Here is a 21,212-nt window from a genome sequence, read left to right as displayed (position 1 = left end):
TTGCTAATTGGAATTTGTATCTTCATGGTTTATTGCACTTATTGTAAGTCGCTTTGGGTAAAAGCGTCAGCTAAATTAAATGTACTGTAGTGTTAAAGTACATTTTGTAATATCAGTGACTTTGAAACAGTGGCCATATTCTTCTGAGTCTAACTCTATGGATTTCCTATATTTAAGCCTAAGGCCTCCTTTGTCCTGATTGATTAGTTTAGTCACATGTGATTAAGAAACAAGGAAGTGTTATTGTTGTGTATTGACGAAGTGGGGATAACAGTGAAGTCCTGCTTGTGAAAGTTATCTGCTTACATCAAGCTGTTTCTTCTAAATATAAGTGATACAACCATATTGCATCTTCAAAGCCTGTTTTTAAAAGGACCATGAATTTGGACTAAAGATTTGTATATGCTGAGAAAAAGAATCAGAGTATACAAACACTTTAACGTGGTCATTACAAACGTTTTTTAAAGTTGTTTAGCACTGAAGTGCAGGTATTGACCATATGCTATGAAATGCCTGCTTCAATTATCACAGTTCTTTAGAATGTCAACAGAAGGATACACATAAAAATGTCCACTGCTTTGAATGGGAATGTCATTGTACTCTCTCTATTTCTGTAACTATGTTCCAGGAGAGAAAGGAAAGCAGTGTACAGTAGGGGGCTGCCATCAATAGATGTGATTGTATGCAGTGTGGCCATTTTGTGGTGACCTTTATCACCAGGGAGCACTAATGGAGAGTTTAGGTTTTCATAGGACAGTGTCAAAACTGAAATCATGATTGAAATTGTAATAAAAACTGTTTCCAAAATGTATGTTTTTTCTATTGAAAGAGTCAATATGTAATGTAGATTATCAGTGTGTAAATTGGACTCTGAATGTGTTGTTCTTATCTTCTTTTCAGCTGACAGTTACTATCCTCCTCTGTGTATATTTAAAATGTTTACACAGAAGTTGTGACAGCTTTGATGGGCTTCTTCCCACAGTCGATTTCACACAATCCAAAGGAAAAGTGTTGCAAAATGTCAGGTCATAACAACAGCTAGAACAACCATCAATCGCCTGACAAGCGGCTATTAAACCCGGTTGAACTGTTGATGTGAAGTCACATCACCAAAAATAGTCTGATGGAGCTATGAAATATTATAAATAACCGCTGAAGGGGAAAAAAAACACACACATAAAATATAGGCGTTTACTGTGGGGAGGTGACATCTGAAAAGGTCCAATTTACCGACATTGTTTGTGTAATTAGGCATTGAGGTATTTGTGGCAGCATACGGACTTTAGCAGCTGCAGTCATCTATCAGCCGTAATGCAAAAAATACTGCTTTTCTAACTGGATCAGCAAAGCCTTACAGAGGAAAAAGTGTGGGTTGGTTTCCATGGTGAGCAAAGCTAATAAGCCATTGTTGAGTGACACAAACGGAGCTCAGAATTCCCCTGAAAAACTCATGCTCCATCTCTCATTTTGCCTTGACCCTCCGCGCGACCCTCCACTATTAAACACCTGTATGATTACTATCTTGCCTTTATACATTTCGACATGAGACAGACGTCAGAACGAGAAGCGAGGTGTAATTGCCCTTGTCTAGTGCATGAGCTTGTTGCTTCTCCGATAGAAAAGAGACAGCAGGCCTCCTTCATTTGCCACGCAATGAAACTCATTCGCAGAATATATAGCGAGGTAATTGAGCGGTGAATTACTTTTTGCATCAGCACCACTCAATGACACTGATTCTGATGTAGTAATATATTATCTGCCCCTTTGCGGTAATTTATCCATTAAATGACATACAATGGAAAATGAACATTCTCCTGCTTTATCAGACCTGAAAAACAACCTATCAAATTTCACAAAAGCAACATTTTCTTTCCTCTCTCTCTCAAATTGTGTAAGGGTCAGGCCTTTTAGAAAGTACGCCGGGACTTGGTGATTTTCCATTATGTAAAGTCACGTATCTAAGTTTGACTTTTGAACGCTGTCATTCCCTAAAGAGAAGAAATAAATGAGTTTCACATCAAGTAAAGCAATCAGGCGCGGTTTAACCGGGATCTCCAAAAATGTGATTATATCTGCTATAATTGAGACACCTCTACCTAGGATTATACTGTCGATGGAGGGAAAACACATTTATATGTGTGATAATTGGAGATAGATGGAGAAATAGATCGTCTAAATGGAAGACGGGCAAAGAATATGTACATGAGATGGACAAAAGATAACAGTCGACCAGAAAAAAGAGGACAATCTTTATTTCAATCTTTCAAACCTGTAATAAAGTGTGACAATCTCAATTCCAACCCAAAGAGGAAGTTTGGCAGAGAATGGTAGGCAACTACAAAGACCAGAAGGCAAGGTGTGGGCATGGTTTCCTTTAGTGCAGTTTCACAGTAACAATACAGATAACTTCTGTATATTTAAAACAGGTGTGCTTAGGTTGAGGTTCCTAAGTTGATCAAGTTACAATATTTACTGAACTATAAAAGCACAATGAAATGAATAACAAATCGTGAAGTGTATTACTCAGCTACACTTTTTTTTTAAAGTGTAGCTGAGAATTGAAGATTACCTTTACACGATATTGATTTAAACAGCTTAAAACATGTATAACTAACCGCAAAAGATCATCTTAATTCAAAGTCTATTTAGGAGTTCAGTTGTGACTATAGGAGAAGCGATTGAAAGCTCAAGCTAAAGTTAAGATGTGGACTAAGAGTTAAGAATTATTTAGTCACACCACTGTTCCCAAGGTCAGTGATGAAGCTAATGCTCATTCATCACCATGTGTTAAAGTTCCCTTGAGGGAAAGCCTGTTGTATAAGCTGTCATTGCACATTTCAAACTTCTAATTACTCTGCTGCACTGTATGTTAAATATAATGAATTAATGTTTCATATGAATAATGTAAAACAAATGCAGAGCGAATAATAATCTGTCAAACCACTCTGGAGGAATAGTTTGACATTTTAGGAAGAACCCTTACTTGCCGATAACAATTTAATGTCTGTCTGATGGATATGCAAACAGAGCTAGCAGCTGATTAGCTTAGCCTAGCTTAGCAAAGAGACTGGAAACGGGGTGAAACAAATCTTTGACTGTGATTAAATATTTGAAAGAAAAAAAACTGCCAACCAGCTCACTAATGGACCTACTATATTGTTTGTTTAATCTGTATAATAACACTATTGTATAAAAATATTGTGGCTTTACTGGAGGTTAGCCAAGTTAAATTTGCAGGTGCAGTGACTTCCTGATAGGCTATTCCCTGTCAGTATCCAGGCAACAAGAAAACACACACCAATTTTACACAATAAACAAAAGAAATGTAATTTTAAAAAGTGAGTGATATTATCTTTTGAGAGAATCAAGGTAGCTGTTTTCCCTTAGTCATAGTGTTTGTGCTCAGCTACGCTATGCTAACCAGCTGCTAAAACTAGGTTCATATGTTTCCCTTCAGACACACGAGTGGCTTCAATTTTCCTATATAAAGCTTGGCAAAAAGTGAATAAGCAGAAATATTTTTAAAGCATTTTTATTTTTGCTAATGCACTAATCACAAGTGAGCTTTTAACAATTGATGAAAACGTGCTTTTGTCTCCATGGAAACCACTGTAAATCAAATCTTAAGATTGCAACCTGAGTTTCGTGTTAACTTAAGGTTTACCTTTAATATAGAATATAATGAAAGGTGTTCTCAGGTGCCCCAAAATCCAACTGGATGCACTCAACTGTGCATTTTTCAAAAAAATTGTATTACGCTGGGTGCACTTTTCATGAAATAAGCTTTCTACTAGAATCCAAGAGCAAGCTCTAACCTCTTCTTGATTCAAGCTACAACATACACTTTAGTCATGAGGGAACTAAAATAGGATTGAGATTGATTTCTGAGCCTTGAGAAAACTAACAATAGTGGGTTATGACTGACAAAAAGCAATGAAACTAAGAAGGAAGACAGGCTTAATATTTTGTACGCTCAGTGTACATCTCAGTGCATGAGGATTTAAACTTCAACCTGCCTACTGAATTCAATATAGCAGCCAGTGATGGAGGACAGATTGAAATAAGGAAACAGAGAGAGCCAGTCTATCTGAGCAATAGGAGTTGTTAAAAGCTGCAGGAACTACTGATGCATGTTATGACTGTCTGATGTACAGGTACAGACCTTCTACGCAAGGAATTCTGAGCAGGTTTCACGTTGAAAAAAATATCCATATGCCATATTCTAGTATAAGACAGACTGATAGCCATTACCACTCAAGGTTTTTTCATCAATTATTTTCATAAATAGACAGTAACAGGTAGCTGGCGTTTGAAATAAAGTGAATTGTTTGACTATCTCGGCACTTAGCACCCCTAGAAGTAGAAGAAGCAGAATAATTATTTTCAGGCAGTAACATACAAAAGAAAAAAGCACAGACTTATGGCAAATGTTCCTTCTTGGGCACTTTCTTTTTCTACACACTTTAATCTATCACTTTGGGTAGAAGGTAGGAAGCAAACAAAATCATTCTGTGTATTCAGTTTCAAGATGTATTCAAGAAATGGATTCTGAAAGAAAAAAACGTGAAAAAGGGACATAATAGGGGCATTTAAGTGGTAACAAAACAACATGGGAAAGGGTCAAACATCAAAGGATAAACCACCCTTTGGTCGATCGTAATAAATAAGTGGTTTGTTTGATTCACAGTCATTCCTTCTCTTGAACATTATGTTTTAAACTCCATCATTAAAAAGGCTTTTATTTTGAAACATGGCTTCTCTCAGCAGCTGGCCTTAAACACAGAACTGGAAGATGGGAGAACAGTCTGTGCTAGAGGGGCTTCGAGGGGAAGTGATATGAAAGACAAAGAAGCAGAACAGTAATACATCGATATGTCTTTGAGTTTCATGTCACCGCATTTGCCTAGGCCTCTCATCCTCTCTCCGGTGGGAGCCCCTGTGTTAATCGGTTTTCTTCTCTTCGGGATCCTTCTCCCCTGCATCGTCTTCTTCGTTCTCTTCGTCTTCGGGGCCCTCCAGCTCAGCGGTGCGTTGCCTCTCCTCGTCCTCCTCCTCCTCCTCCTCGTCCTCCTCCTCTTCATCAGTCAGGCCCTCCCTCTTGAGCGCATCCATGTCATCTGAGCCATCATCCGACTCGGCTGTGCAGATGCCGTAGCACATCAGGCTAATTACACCCAGCGGTAGGCCAAACAGGAAGCAGCCCAGCATCGGAGAGCTGCGGAACACCGACTGATGTAGGAGAGCAGGAGACAAAACATGAAAGGAAGACAATGAAAAGGGACGTGTGAGGGAGAATATGGAGACAAAAGGGAAAATAAATGGGGATGGGTTGAGGGAAATAATGGAGTAAATGAGGAAAGCACAGAAGAGAGAAAATATTAAAATGTTGCTGCACGATTAAATATATTTCAGAAGAAAAAACATCCAAGCTTGTTTACTTAAACCACTATGAGAATGGACTCTGCAATTTTCTTGAAACCCTTTACATTGCTTTGCTCCTGGAGGAAGTATTCAGATATTTTGAAAGTGAAAGGCTGCATGAAAAATGTTAGTTAACTAAAAGTATGCAAGTATAATCAAGCAAATTCACTACATTATATACTATATTAATGAGGCCTTATTATGCTTTTTGGCGTTTTCCCTTTCCTGTTGTGTGTTCTATATGTTTTGGTGCATGTAAATGGTCTGCAAAGGCTAAAATCCGCAACTCCCTCCAGAGGGAGTTTCTCTCCCACACACTCTGCCTGAAATGCATGGTGGAAATCCTTTGTTTAATCCTGTAATTATATAATAATAATAATCATAATTGTGACGTCTGTAACACACACACTTCTTTTGGCTTGCACTCTAACACATTGTATGTGAGGGAGGGGCATATCTAAGAGGTTGACCAATCACAACAGAGCAGGCCAGCTAACCAATCAGAGCACACTCGGCTCTGGTTTCAGACAGAGGGTGAAAGGAGTAGAGGCACAAAATATGTACCTGAAATGGAGTATAATTTTTCCTCTTTAAAAGTACTCAGACATTTTTCACTTAAAAGATCCAAATAGTTGCCAATACATTTTCTGACAATTGTGTCTCTTTCACAGTGCGTCTTCAGCATAAACGTGAAGTGAGTTATCAGGCTGTTTAATAAAAGGGTTACATGTCTCTAAACAGCCAGTGTTTACAAGAGTAAAGAGCCTAAGCTATTAGGGTAGAGTGAATTCAAAATCCTATTTAGAGATCCAAAAGTGTTTGTGAGAAAAATTGCAGGCAGCCTTTTATTGTTTCAGTGGAGACTGTGCATTTTTTATTCATTCATTTATTCATTCATTTGCATTCCGCCATTAAGCTTCGTGAGAGTGTTTAGAAGGCAGGTCACAAATAATTTGCAGAAACTCGGGCAGGCTTTAATATTTAAGCATTAATTATATTTCTGTCATGTATTTTCGCGATGTCTGTATTATGTTATACTGTTGTGTTCCGTCTTGTAATGTGCTGTCTTGTTTGCTTTTATTTTGTTTTACACTGATGACCATACTGAAGTGTGTTAACCTTTTATCTGTAATCCTTTGGTGTATTGTACAACACAAACATCTGTAGCTTTGTGTATATATGAGCTGCATATGTTGTGAATGACTGTTTTTCCTTCAGTAAGATAAAGTATTCTATATTTTTCCTCTTCACTTATAACCTGTAGACTCAATATCATTTAGTTTCTGGTAAATGAAAGTGTCACTGCATTAATCCCCAAGGATCAGATAGATGAAAATACAGTAAATGCTCCAAGAGCTCAATCACATCCATGTCTCCCTGAACCTGCATAGAAAATTTAACATTTCTGGCACACTCCACTACCGCGAAACACGATCCCCGCGGGCACAACAATGTCCGAGTCACTGAAGGACAACTTCCTCTTTAAATGATCTCGGTGACAAATGAGTCATTTGGCTTTAGTACAGCAGGATACATCAGAGACAATGTACCTAGAAGGGAGTATTCGGTCACAACTTCTGTCAGGCACCGAGCTGAGAAGAAGAGAAATATTCATGTTGCCTGCAGTCATTGCCACAGGAAGAGGGATGGTAATTGCCGGTGCCGTGTGATGCTAGATGAGGTAGAGATGGGTATGCTATGCTAACACAGCTGGCAATGAGTCATAGCGGCTAATGTGGCTGCTTCCTCATGCTCCTGTCAGACGTGCATTCAGATAGGCTCTCCGGGGACAAGGTGATAGCTGCTGCCTTTCTGCTTCGTATCATATCGAGACACTGTTAGCAAGGCTAGCCGTGCTGATGCATGCAGCTCATCACATTTAAGAAAGGAAGAAGAAAATAAACTCTTGTAGGTTTAAGACAAGCCCTCCGAATGTAGGTTACTTACTCTTGTGGAGCTGCTAATGAGAAACAAATAAAACCCTGAACACTTTGTTCTTATACAGCTCAGAATACATTTTTTTGTATAAAAACGTTCCACTGATATGAACTATGAAACCGGATCTGACAACTTAAAAGTTAAAACATTCAATAAAAACATTCTTCTCACTTCAAGGTCAACTTCTAGAAGTCGCTATACCTTCAATTTTCCACCTCTTCCGGAATAACATCTATAATTTTCCTTTAAGAGTTCTCCACATCCCTTTAAGGACAGCTTTATCTGTGGTTACAGTACAACACAGCTGTATTTACATTCCCATCACACCCGTGGTAGAAAGAAAAAAACACCAGTTGCCTTAAAAGAACCAAGTACTTAGAGTAAAAGTGGGAGGAGAAGCACGTTCAGCCTCCTGACCCTGTCTACTTGTCTTCACTCCACCTCATCTGTGTTTCCTGATTCTCTTTTTCCGTAATGTGTTTTCTGCCTACATTGCATATTCTGGGCCGTTCTCCCCGTCTTGTCCTCTGAATGTTGTTTTTCTTGGACGGGGAAAGAGCAGGGCTCCTGGGCATTTGCAATATACAGTATTTTACCTAAATTGGCAAACACTGACAAGGTGAGGCATGGTATGAAGCATATAAACAAGTACAAGGTGTTCAGTAGCATCGTAAAAATGAATGGTGTTTGGGTTGGGCAGCAGGTTACCGTAGTAAATCAAGATGGGAACAATAATATTAGGCTGATACTCATAGGAATACTTTTTTTTGGAATCAACAGTGGACCAATGACAATGTGTAATGTGAATTGTCATACAGACAAACCCTTAAAAAGATATCTCACCTGAATGTGTGGTTTGTCTTTAGTTTATGAGTGTTTTAGCATCTTTCAGCTCATTGTTTTGGCCACAAATTTCATTTCTTTGTTCACTATTATTGCTTTTTCTTCAGAACCTCAACTCCATATTTATGCAAATGTTGTTACGTCAAACAAATTGCCTTATTAGCTTCGTCTTAAACTTGATTTTTAGGCTTTATTGCACTGCTTCCAAGTGGCCTTAAAATGCAATTAATGGCAGTTTACCTATATGTATACCTTCTCTAATATCTACAGAAAATAAACTCGTAAAATAAAACTAAATATATCTGAAATATGTGAGTTTTAAAGATTTAATCGAGTCAAAAAAGGTCAACCTGAATTTGTGAAACTCATGATGCGGTATTCTGATGAGGAACATGTTTTTACCTATTTCGCAATTAGATAGATATATAGATATATACTTTATTCATCCAAAAATTAGGAAATGATTTTGTTCCAGCAGCATTGTAAAGGGTTACCCAAGTTAAAAAGATACAATAAGATAAATTGAGTACTCCGTAGTCTCACTAGGCTACAGGAATATATAGAAATATACTATCGTCACATAATGGCATTGGATTGAATATACATTATAATTGTGCAAAAGAATTATTGTGCAAATTGTTCTGGGTTGGTTTGGTTTAAATGAACCTAACCTAAATAACCAAATAATAATAGAAATATGATATGACACATTATTGTATTTCAGTGACATTGTGCTAGGGAAATGTTCTTCGTGTACTGTAGCTACTTAAAAGAAACTCAACAACTTACCATAATGGTGGATCTGGCATCGAAGGCCACACGTTTGATCCTCTGAATGAAGCCGTCACCTCCATTCGCCTGCAGGGAGACACACCATTTAATACAGACGGATGACGTACATTTCCCCTCTGTAGGACGAATAAAGGTATTCTGATTCTGATGAGTTACGGTGTATTATATGTTAAACAATTTGATAGAAGGAGTTAGGGACAATCCCTAATTAACAGAACAATTATCAATTTGTCAATTAAAACTTCTCAAAACTACTCGTGCAGTATGCTCCCAGTTATCCAGGACTTAATGGTCAGTAGTACATCCCAGACATTTAAAATATTGTTTAATTAGCCGCTTCTCTGCACAAATGACCAGCTTCTAGTTTACTCAGTCCAGCAGTTCTCTGTCTGAGCTCATTTGTGAGCAACAGCACCTGGGCAGCCAATGGGTGATCTGTCCCGGCGCTAATTCATCAAGATGGCCAATTAGTGAGCTCTGACTGAGCAGGACTGCTGTGAGCGCGTTGAAATGGGATGTTTTTTTTTCTTTCTCGTGGAAGCAGCTGTTGCACAGACCTATGTTTATGCCGTGCGAGGACTGCATAAGTAGTTTGAGAAGTTTTATCAAACATTTTTATGGCATTGTAGATGCTTTCTTATCGCAAAGGATAGAGAGCGGGAAACTGAAGCTTGCCTATGTACCACAAGAGCAGAAATCTGGGAAAAGGAGATGCTTTTTTTTTAGGAATTCCCTTAGAATCCCCATGGGAGATTTATGCAAATGTTCGGGACTCAACAGAAAGAAAATAAATCAACTTTTCGTGTTTCCCCAAGAAAGGATAAGACACCCATGAAATCTAGCTTTTACAATTTTTCTGTCCAGTGTCCATTACTTTGTGTATTTCTACATGAAGCACCAACAAGCCTCATGGTAGATTTTACAAGCATGACAGGAAGACACTGAAACTGTCCTTGGTTTCAACCGGACTGCAGAAACATGGAGGTTTCTGTGGCTGCTTTTTTCGGTGGGAGGAGGTTTGTTTTACCAAGCAAAAAATAGCCGGGGCAAACAGCTAGAGGTCCTGTCTATTTTTTCCAAGAAAGAATAGGACAAGACCTCTGGCTGTTTGGCTTATGGTTTAATGCATGTGGTGACTTCAGAGGAAAGAGATGACATTTTATTTCCAGATTAAAGAGTTATGGTGTAATCTCAGTGTTTGAAACAATTATTATAGATAATCCATTCAGGAAGGGCAGCAGTATGAAATATAAACATGGAAAAGGAGATTACAAAAAAATACCTCATCTGCTAGGACAATGGACTTAAAATGCAAGACAACATGCCTGATTAATGGAGACCACTGGTGTGATTACAATGGTACAACATGCAGGGAAGGGAGGGCAAGGGGCTACTCTGAGCTGAATGCATAAACAGAAAGCAGCGGAGGGGGGGGAGGGAAGAGGAGAAGATCTGGACCTGTGCAGAACCGTTCAAAACGCCGTTGATGAACTGGACCAGCTGCTCCATGGTCTCGATGGGCTCGCCGGGCAGGAAGTACTGCTCGTTGGATGTGTTGAGGATGATAACGGAGGGCACCGTCACCTCGCTGAGGAAAAACAGGAAACACAGCTTTTAATCTTCCTAACCCCGGCACCTTGGACTGCCATTATCAAAGTGCATCGTTGGATGGGAACAAATTGTGATTCCTTTCAAGAGGAAATTGCAACAGAGAGAATGAAATAGCAAGACAAACAAACCCTTTGTACTCAGAGCAACCTAACTTTTCCCATGAGCATTATTTCTAAGAGAGGAGGGGTTTTTTTCTGTCTGAGGAAAAAGGCGATGGCCTATTTTAGAGTGGCATTTCTTCTATCTTTTATGCATACAGTGCGCCACTCAGGGGCTTTATGGGTCTGTAACGGTCACAGTTAAAGAGACCTTTACAAATTGCTGCTGACAAGTGAATCGCTGGGAGTCCAGAGGAAAGCATCCATACTGAGACACATACAAGGCGTATACAGAGACACTGCACACTCCCCAGCCCACTTATTTCCACAAATCAGCAGAGGAATTACAAAACACAGTGCGATAGCGAACAAGGTCATATAAACAGGCAATCCCTCTTCCGGCGTCTCGCACAGCACCAAACCCTTGGCTTAGATAAGGTATCCCAATGCTTCGAACACACACATATACACACATACACGGTCCATCACGACACTGCCACCTCACACCCCTGCAGTGTTACTCAACCCGGCAACAAATTGCACACACACGCATTCATCACTGTCCCCATGCTGCGATCAGGAGTGCAAACACACGCCAATGCGGAAGAGTCATCAACGCCTCACTACCCTGTCCAGCTGAGAACTGCAATCTCATGTGCACACACACACACGTTATGAGGGCGCAGTACATCTGACATCCAGCCCACTCCAACAGATGGCACCCATTTAAAGTAAATATGGATTAGCCTATTCACCTAGGTGGAGACTGCTGGGGGTTTGCCACCCATAATGAAGGCTCATATACTGTACTGTATAGAATTATAGCTAGCAGTAAACACATATTTAAGTCATTTCCCTCGCCGCTGCCAAAACCAGCTGCCATACTGTATAATTAGGGGGATTTTTTTTTTCCATTATTATTATCGTTATAGAATTATAGGGATTTAATGCATGTTTGTTTTGATATTAAAAGAACAATTTTAAGGCAGTCACAATATCAGATTTTATTAACAACATTATTGTACTATGAATATATACATTTTTAGTGGTGTAGAGGGATTGTAACCATATTTGCACACTTTATTATTATTTATTTATATTTATTATACACTGGATTATTAACACAATATTATCATGCGTGTATAACTAACATGATATCATTTTTGGGTTATTTTCTTATCTATGTAGATAAGAAGCATAAACACTAAACATAGGAACACAAAACACAAACAATTGAAAGCTAATCCTGCTGAACAATATTAAAATCTGAATTCCAAACTATTTGTAGTCCAATCCTTTTGGGGTATTTTAATGTTGTTGTTTTTGAGACTCTGGCTCATTATCAGCAATTAATTAATGTTGTCTTCTCCACGTTTTTGTTTCTCTTTTTGTTACTGCAGGCATTTTCTGGGCTTTAATTATTGCAAGAGGACTTAATTAAAAAGCTCACCGTAAACAGAGATAATGATTATCACAGTGTGTCCAGAAAACATATATTTTGGATGCACTGAGACATACAATCTGGACCATCAATCTGCCACCTAAAAAAAAGAACAACTTTTTGATGAAATACTGCATATTTAAATCTGTAGACTAAATGTATTTATACTGCTGTTTGTGAGCTGAAACGTGCAATTGTCACACATTGCCAGTTGGTATTACAGTGGTCTTTGTATTCATTCACATTCTATGATTACAACTCTCCCCTTCACACAGACTTTTCAGTCACCTCACATCTCTTCAGGTTTTTTTTACAGCCCACAACGCATTCCATATAAGGGGTTAGTGATAATCCAACGTTTAGACAGATGCAGAGGCAGCCCTGGGCTTAGAGTGGTGCTCATGTTGTATATGTGTGGATTCATGAGTGTTTCCATGTGCCTCTGGTGAAAGCAGGGGCAGCCTCACGCCAGAAAGAGGGCTGCCAGAACACAGTAATCGCTGTGATGACAGAAAGAGGGATAAAAAGCCATCAGATTTATTTCCCTGGCCCTCCTAAGGGAGAGAATTAGTGGCCATCGACAGGCCAGGATTTTATTCCTCAAAGGAGGGCAATTAATCCCGCGCTACAGCAGCCAAATCCAGTCCTGGAGAGCCCGGCAAATACATATTGCATCAACTAATACAAAATTAGGAAAGCTAATCACCTCTTTTATTCTTACAATACAAAACGGTGCCTGTCTCATGTCAGCCGTGCACCAGGAGTCTGTTGTTGTAATATTTCCAACATGTCTCCTACTGTACTTACCGCCACTTTTAATTACACAGGACTTAAACAACCATGTCTGCTGTAATCTCCCTTATACAAACAATAAAATACTCAAATTAAAATAACATCCTGCAGCGGTCCATTACGCTCAGAGATTCTCACACACACACAACACACATAATTAGACACTGTACTTTAGTGGGTACAAAACAGACACGCTGACTACTACAGCCCTGTAACACTAGCGGAGTTCCGTCTAATTAAAAGTGTGTGATGTCAGCAGCAGCAGGCCCCCCCCCCCCCTCCTAGCCCGACACACCAACAGGCGGCTTGGCTCTGTATCATTAGTGCTGCCCTTTGACAAGTTATTAAGACACATGGCCGCTATAGATCTAATCCATGCATAGCCTTATCCGTAAATTCCTCATATATTCCTCCCACTATAATGTACTCGCACAGGCAGATTTGTGGGAAGCTTTTTTTCATATCATATGCGAGTGTGATGGTGGGGGGGGTGGGTTTATATTTCCAAGAGCACTAAAAAAAGAAATGACAGTTTGTGTAATTGACTTCTCCACAAGAGAGCATCTTTAATGGCAGAGGCTGGCATTACAAGTCAGTCCCGCGCTGCATAAGTAGCTGACAGAAGGTAATATGAGGTAGAGAAAAAGAGCAGGATAACATGAAAAGAGAGAGGTGGGCTGGATTTGAAACACTCACCCCATAATGAGGCTGTTAATGTAGTCGTTCCCATCCATGTGGCCAAACTGGAAGTCTCTGTAGAGGGAAGACAAAGCAGTGGAATGAGCAAATAGCAAAAACAACATACTGTACAACATACATATTTTCTCCTTCCTTTTTTTAAAGTATTTATTTTGATGTCATTTCTTTTTTATGTATTTTTTGCTTTTGGTACCCATTGTCATAAATGATAATACATATTGATATAACACAGCACAATTCCCAAAGCATTTTTCCCTTCCTTAGCGGACTCCATAAAAATAGGAACCTACACCCACAAATTTGACAGCACCTTGAATACAATCGCATGTTTCTGCTATGAAAATTTTTTCATATCCCCAAAGCTCCGTCCTGTGCTGTCTCCCGTTTCTCCTCATCTTTTCCCACCACAGAAAAGACTCAGGTGATTTATCTAAATGATAAGGCGGTAGGAGGAATTCAATTTGTATCTCATTGTGCTGCAGTATGTCTGAGCAGAGTGTATTGTGGGAAGACTAGGAAAGTGTGGGGGAGGGGGTTGCACAAGTCCAGGAAAAAGCCAGTGACTTCCACTGAATGACTGATTATAGGGTCTATATATATATATATATATATATATATATATATATATATATATATATATATATTATATTCGTATTGAATCATAGCTACATCTCGCGCTTTTGTCCCCCAGGGTGCTTCACAATGCCGCCTGCCCTTATATCAATGACACCATTATGAAGACTATATCATAACTCCAGTGAAAAGCAATATTACATCACTCTTTGTTAGGTTTAATATTGCTGACAATAGTGACTGGGAATAAAGCTCATCAAAAATATTCAACTTCTGGGACACACAAAATGTGAATTCCTCTATATTATCAATTCGAACAATATTTACAGATCCGTTTCCCATGAATGTCCATTTTCCCACTCCCACTCACATTTCTTGGCAAGGCTGTTGAGCAAACCAGCCAAGAAGGGTGAGTCAAATTACTGAGAAACGTTCATGTGAGAGGCGGCACGGAGCAAGAATGCACCAGAGTTGGAGATTTGTGCTAAATGTTCCCAATGGTAAATGCTTAAGTGTCTGCTACTCATTTTAACTCGATGGATTTTTACAACTGAATGTAATTTTTATTGACGTTATCGGACACGCCATGTGGTTCTCATGAAAAGAAGAGTGTTTTCTAAAGCCAGATTTACAGAATTTATATTCCAGGGAAAGTGGGTGTCATGGTAAACAGCATTATATTGCCAACATAGAGAAGGTTGTTTATAATACACAATGATGGTCTTCAAGGAAAACCATGTCATTTATCACCATGAAGTTCTAAGCTCTCAACACTATGTGTGAAAACTGTATCTTTTGAAAAACTATAATAAACACAAGGGTACAGGAAGAGAAATCAATCACATATACACAGATCACAACATACAATATTAAATATATTAAAGCAACTTTCTGTAATATATTTAGAAATCTTTCAAATGACTCAGATGGCCAGAGAGCACACTTTGCTGTTTAAAAAAAAAAAGCCTGGATAGGGTATTGGCTTGCATTGCTGGGTATTATTCATAATACTACCATGTGGGTAGTAGCTTTAAAATATTCTTATACCAATATATTTATTTATTTTGGCCAATCACAGCACAACAAAATGTGAATGCAACGTTGACCTTGTAAAGTTGATGAGAAACGTGTTAACGAAATGTTTAACAGCATAAACATTCCTTTAGCTTTTCTTTTGGCCTTCAAAGATATCAGGCTGTTTACTTGCAGGTAACATACTCTGGGTTTAGGGAGTTTGTATTGAATACAGCACAAAAACAGTAAAGTTGCCAAGCAGAAAGCCAAAACAAAATGCTGAAAGACACGTTGAAGCTCTGTAGCGTTGAGGAGAACTACAGAATGGAGTCCTGTGGATTCCATAAATATAACCTTTTAAAACATAAAAGGTAACGTGTGCTTTAAGATGTTCCAACTGCCTTGAACAGGTAAAAGCATGTGGAAAGGTTATGGACAGGAAGTCAAAGGTTAGCGTTTGTGAGAAACTCTCTGTTAACAAGGCTTCATCTTGTCCAGTCTTGTTGCATCAAATGTCACAAGTAAATGCCAACACAATAAGGAATGGTGCAGAATTCAAGAGCAACACACCCACTAACTGACTTTCCCACGAGTGTGATGTAGTCAAGTGCCTTTCCACACACACACTAGTTCTTGATTTGAATATATTGTTCTGTCAAAATGTTACCACGACATATGACTGCATCAAATGACGTCGACGCATTTAAACGTCAGTCAGCACCTGTGATCTGTTGACTTTATGATTTGCCGCCGCCCACCACCGGGGGCGTCGCTGAAGAACTTGTAATTACAAGTACCGTTTAGGTGTGTCAGAGCACTGCAGGCATCTCTGATCTCAGTAGGGATTCCGAAACTCAAAAGTCTTCCAAAAAAAAAACAGCACAGAGCTGCGTGGCGGATTCAATAGATGATAGGGAGCTGTGTAATTCAATCGGTCCTAATGGGAATGCCTGGAGAGAGAGAAACGCTTTGATCATGGCGGTTTGAGATATACCTCTTCAATGAAACGCAACAAAAACTCTCTGATGAAGCAATGACGGGGCACAGTGAGGAACTTAAACACAACATAATGATGAAGATGTGATACTTTTTCTTCTATTAATCCTTTAAAAGATGTCGCCTTTTGCCCCGCAGGGAGTGATAGGTATTTTAAAGAACATCGACTTTAGCCGATTCAAATTCAACATGTTTTCTTTACCAGCTGCCGACACTGAATCACAGCAGTTATTTCAGGAGCCTAAAGTTAAACATTTAAGTGTCTGTGCTTTTGCATCATCTCCATTTTCTACCGTCTGCCTTAGCAACCTTTACAGTCCACTAACAGCGAAAATGAGTAATACAGTTGCGAAATGACACATTTAAAGTGTATTTCTTCATTGTATTCAAAGCCTTGTTTAATTGGTTCCTCTCCGGTGAATGTACAGGTTGAACAAGGCGGAACTGTAACACAAAGGCTCATATCCAATTGTTATTGCACGATTGGAGACGGAGAAAACTGAAAATTATGCAGTTATACCAAGCGAGCTGAGTTTTTGACTGACAGCTGAAAAGAACACCTATATTTGGAAGCTGACATTTTGCATAATTACCTTTCTACTGAGACTCGAAGATAACAGGCATGCCCTAGCAAAGGCGTAAAGTTGCTTGTGAAAAGACAGGCGGTGCTCCCCAGTGAGTGCACCATCCGCGAATAAATGTAAGAATCTTATATTCATCTTTGACCTCATGGCGTATCCGTGCCTTACCTATTAAAATGTTCTCGGTATTCCTTCGCCACCCTCTGAATCAAGGTCTTTAATCTAAAAGCAAATGAGAAGAGAGAGAGAAAACACCGCATGAGTCGAGGTCTAACCTTTATTCTTCCTTCTTCAGACGGATGCCTGTAATTTGTGGAAAGATCCAAACAATAAACAGCAAGTCTTATCTTATACTTGAAGGAACTTGAACTAAAATGTTAACAGTGGAAGCAATTCATCTTGAGCCAAGCTTTTTAAAATGTCACTGTTCTTTGTACCTGCCACTATCCTCTGTGGGGTCCTTCTCATCGATGATTGCAATCGCCACCAATTTGCCTGTGGTGGAAGACAGGGATTACTAATCACACACACAAAAAGAAGGTGAGAAGACAATGGCAGGCAGATAAGAGGCTCTGGAGGAGAAAAATCTCCTCTACACCGAAGAGGAGAAAGACAGAGATCGCTTTATTCAATCACCACTTTAAGCTAGCTTAGGCTTTCTACTTGGTCGAACAAGTGGTCCATTTCTGGTGGAAGAGCTATTTCTGTGCCATTCAAAAATAAAAACGGACAAATAGGTTTACTATTATACAACTCAAAGGTGTGTTGACTCGTTTGACTTGGTTGTAAGCTAGATAACCCCTTGTTTCTCGGATGAGAGTACCAGCCTGCCCCCTGGTGGCCAGTAATGGGTGCCAGGCCTGAGGTTATGTAAAGGCATTGGACAACCTTGTATCATGACAACAAATAAAAAAACGTCACCTTGCAGATACTGATTGTGGTATGCATTGTGAAAAAGGAAGAGAAGCTAAAGCCACAGAAACAAACATTTAAACGTATAATGTGTTAGAGAGCTAAAGTAGGAGAATACTCTATGGGAAATATTCAAATCATCATATCATTCCTATAAAACTCGATTGCATTGCTCTGTGGCTATGAATACAGTAAAAAATTGTTTATATATGGTGTTTTTCTTTCAAGAGAATACAACCTGCAAAAATATGCATAATTTACTCTTTGTAGTGCTAGGTGCACAAAATGTTCTGTTGTTGTGGCTGCATCCTTTAAAAAATAGATCCCTTCTGCTATGCTGCTTAACTACAGAACCCAATGAGCCACATTCATTCCAACTGAATACATTGCCAACATCTAAGGTTTAAAATAAGGGCACTACTTTCTCATAATTTGATTGGCTTTCCTGGCTTTTTTTTAGTGATAAAACCATTTATAACACCCATAGGTTTTCAGTTTCTAAGACCTCTAGTGTATGAAGAATCATTTAAAACAGTTATTTTTAAAAGTTATTCCTGTAAAAGCTTGAAGAAATAGCCAATAGCACTCACACCCTTCACTGTGAAGTGTTGTAATCAAATTCACAAGACATCCCTCTAACAACTCGCCTGATCATATTTCTTTAAATGTGTTTAAAGTGTATTTATAGACCGGACCAGCAAATGTTCTAATTCATAGGTTTATGGAACGTGTTGTTTATCCAGCTAACTGAGTCGATTTGACTGTTGTGTGTTGTAATTCAGTGATGTTATGCAGAACATTTGATGATTTCGATACAAATCTTAAGAAGAATTGACACCAAAAGTCAAACTTTTATTCGTTTTTGGGGTAATCGTGACCCTCTTTCACTGTGGTTGTGTACATTACTTTAACAATGCTGTTAAATGGATGCTGTGTAGTGTCTTTTCCAAAGGGGTGGTTTGTTATCAGAGAAACTTTCCACTCTCTGCCCCTGAAAATCAGCCTTCTAATCTGCCTATACATCACAAAGAAAACAAAACGGTTGAATCTGTCAAATAGATTTCCAATAAGCCACTTATCCACGCCTGCCTTTTGTCCCTTAAATTCTGACTCATAAATAGATCTAAATGACAGCTTGAGAGTATTCATTGATTTCAGTCACACTGCCATTTAAACATAAGGACACAGACTTGTGTGGGACGATGCTTTAAAATGTCTCTCCTGCACGGCTAAATGAGCCCAAGGACATGAAACTTAACACTTGATTGAAAAGACTGGAACATCCTGCTCTGTTTTCACAAAGTCACTTTAATCTAAATGTTATTGAGGCTGAAGATACGGACTGTGTCATCTTTAATAAGCCACATCAGCAACAAATGTTCGAAAAATACAACCGCCCATACCGTGTCATTGCTCTCAGTCAACTGCACATAAAGAAGTAATATGCTGCAGCTAATATTAGAAAGCACCGCTTTTCTGTGCGCTGAGCATCAATTTACTGCCGTTTAAGAGACAGTTTGTATTTCACTCAAGCTTATATTTCCTGTGGGAGAGAAAGTGTATGCACATTTGAGCATTAGAGCAACACGGTCTAAACCTCAAAGTGATAGACTTTGCTATCATAGCCCCGGCACACAGTTAATGGTGATATTTTGTACAAAGAGCTTTTTACAGGAGCAAGTCAAGGGGGCTTTCACATCTAACCTGTTCAGATTGATTCATTTTGGGCTGTCGATCAAACTCTGGTGCTAACCAAACAACCAAAAGGTTATTCCTCCATCCGCATTCAAGTAATCTGTGGTGCGTAGTTTTTTGGAAAGCAAACTAATTTTTGTGATTTGATGATACCAGAAATTTGTTTTTGTCATGATTTTCAAATCTTAACTACTTTTGCTGATCATGAAACCTGTTGAATAGTGACATTATACATGATTGCATAAGTCCATGTATCATTTGGTAAATATGGTAACATGAATGCACGTAACCCGTTATTCTTACTGTTTATTCAAAGTCAAAAGAGGTTAAAACGGCTGTCTCTGTGTACTTTGTCAGTTCATCAAGTCCATTAAATAACATGTGACAGGGATCCCACTGTTACAAGACCAGAATCATTCATCTCTCTAACTGTCATTATTCCCGGCATGCAGTCTATTTGCAGTCTAATAACAATGATTTTTGTCACTTATAAAGTCATCATTGAGGGAAGGAAGCTTAATACTTGGGATTTTAGCCTTAAATAGCATTAAAGAGGCAGCGTGAGCAAAGCTGTGTGCTGATGGAGGACTATTGACTTTTGTTCAATAATTGTTGAGAGTAAAAAAGGGCAAAATAAAATGAATGAAGTTTCAAAATACAATAGAGCTGAAACCATCAGTTGCTTAAAAGGCGAAAGAAAAATCATTTACATTTTAGGAAAAAACATTTTCTAGCTTCTAAAATGAGAGCATTTCTTACATGTATTTGGGTTTTGAAGACATCGAATGAATTGATGAACAGTTTGTTTAACCCCTTACATTAAACTACACCTGTGTACATGACTAATATATGAATGTGTTACTTGAAGTCATAATAAGATTAAAGAAATGTGTGGAGTGAAGAACATATTATTGAGATTTGACGCATACCTGTTTCCCCGAGCTCATACAATGTAAAGCCGTCGATCTGAAGGTATCCTTGGAAGCGCTCCTTGTTAACCCAGGATGACAAACTAGCATCTTCGTACTCTGCAAAACAAAGAGGCGGAATCTTTCAGAAGCACAAAATTGACATTCAACACACAGCCTGTCAATATTAAAAGCACAGCACAGCAGCGTATTGATGCCATGGATTGTAAGAAGATCACAGTGTTTACCACCTGTACGCTCTCTGGGGAATAAAGAGTGGGACTCAAGGTCAGTTAAACAACAATCAGATGTTGTTTTGACAGGGAGCTGCTTCTGGGTTAAACAGGCTTTTTTGGTTCTGAAACAACCTATGGATTATGGATCAGATCCAGCTTATAGGGAATCAATCCAGACGTAAAGAACTAAATGTATCACTATGGATGTCAAGCCATATATGAAGGTACATTTAGTTCAGTAAGGATTCACAATATGCATTCATGTCCTATTTATCAAATAACCGGTCACAAAAATAGTCATTTTCATTCACACTAGCTGCCGTTTTTTTCTGCGACACTGGCTCACCTAACCTCATTTTTACAGCTATTAAGCCTTTCTATTTAATAAAAACAACACATTTGGTTTGTAAAGGATTCTCAAAGCGTAGGTACATTCATTTTGTGGATGCAGTTTTCGGCAGATTTTACACATGTGGTGTGAATGCATAATTCAACAGATGCATTAGGCAAATAGAAGAATAAAATAAAAAGGATCGTCTCCTGACTGTTAACCACATGTTTTTGCTAGCCTAACATCTGGAGGCAACATGCAAACAGGACCCTTCTGGCCCTCCTGGGTATAAATAGGGTGCAGCGAGGCCGTTTAAACCCTTTTTTCTTCG

The 21,212-nt window shown here is 38.9% G+C and overlaps 1 protein-coding gene across 1 annotated transcript in view; it reads right to left on the bottom strand.

Moving 5' to 3' along the window:
* Positions 1-2,230: 2,230 nt before the first annotated feature.
* The window catches only part of LOC117495682 (protein disulfide-isomerase TMX3-like), a 30,489-nt gene continuing 11,507 nt past the window's right edge, over positions 2,231-21,212 (bottom strand). The window contains exons 10-16 of the mRNA XM_034147122.1: positions 20,336-20,434; positions 17,237-17,294; positions 16,968-17,021; positions 13,633-13,689; positions 10,453-10,582; positions 8,992-9,060; positions 2,231-5,229 (exon numbers count right to left, since the gene is read on the bottom strand). Coding sequence (XP_034003013.1) covers positions 4,942-5,229; positions 8,992-9,060; positions 10,453-10,582; positions 13,633-13,689; positions 16,968-17,021; positions 17,237-17,294; positions 20,336-20,434 — 755 coding nt within the window. The 3' untranslated portion in view covers positions 2,231-4,941. The remainder of the gene's footprint in view (positions 5,230-8,991; positions 9,061-10,452; positions 10,583-13,632; positions 13,690-16,967; positions 17,022-17,236; positions 17,295-20,335; positions 20,435-21,212) is intronic.

The sequence above is a fragment of the Trematomus bernacchii genome, unplaced genomic scaffold (assembly GCF_902827165.1).
Source record: "Trematomus bernacchii unplaced genomic scaffold, fTreBer1.1, whole genome shotgun sequence".
Classification (NCBI taxonomy): domain Eukaryota; kingdom Metazoa; phylum Chordata; class Actinopteri; order Perciformes; family Nototheniidae; genus Trematomus; species Trematomus bernacchii.
Note: the sequence above shows the minus strand (reverse complement) of the source record. Positions and strands in the feature narration are given on the sequence as shown.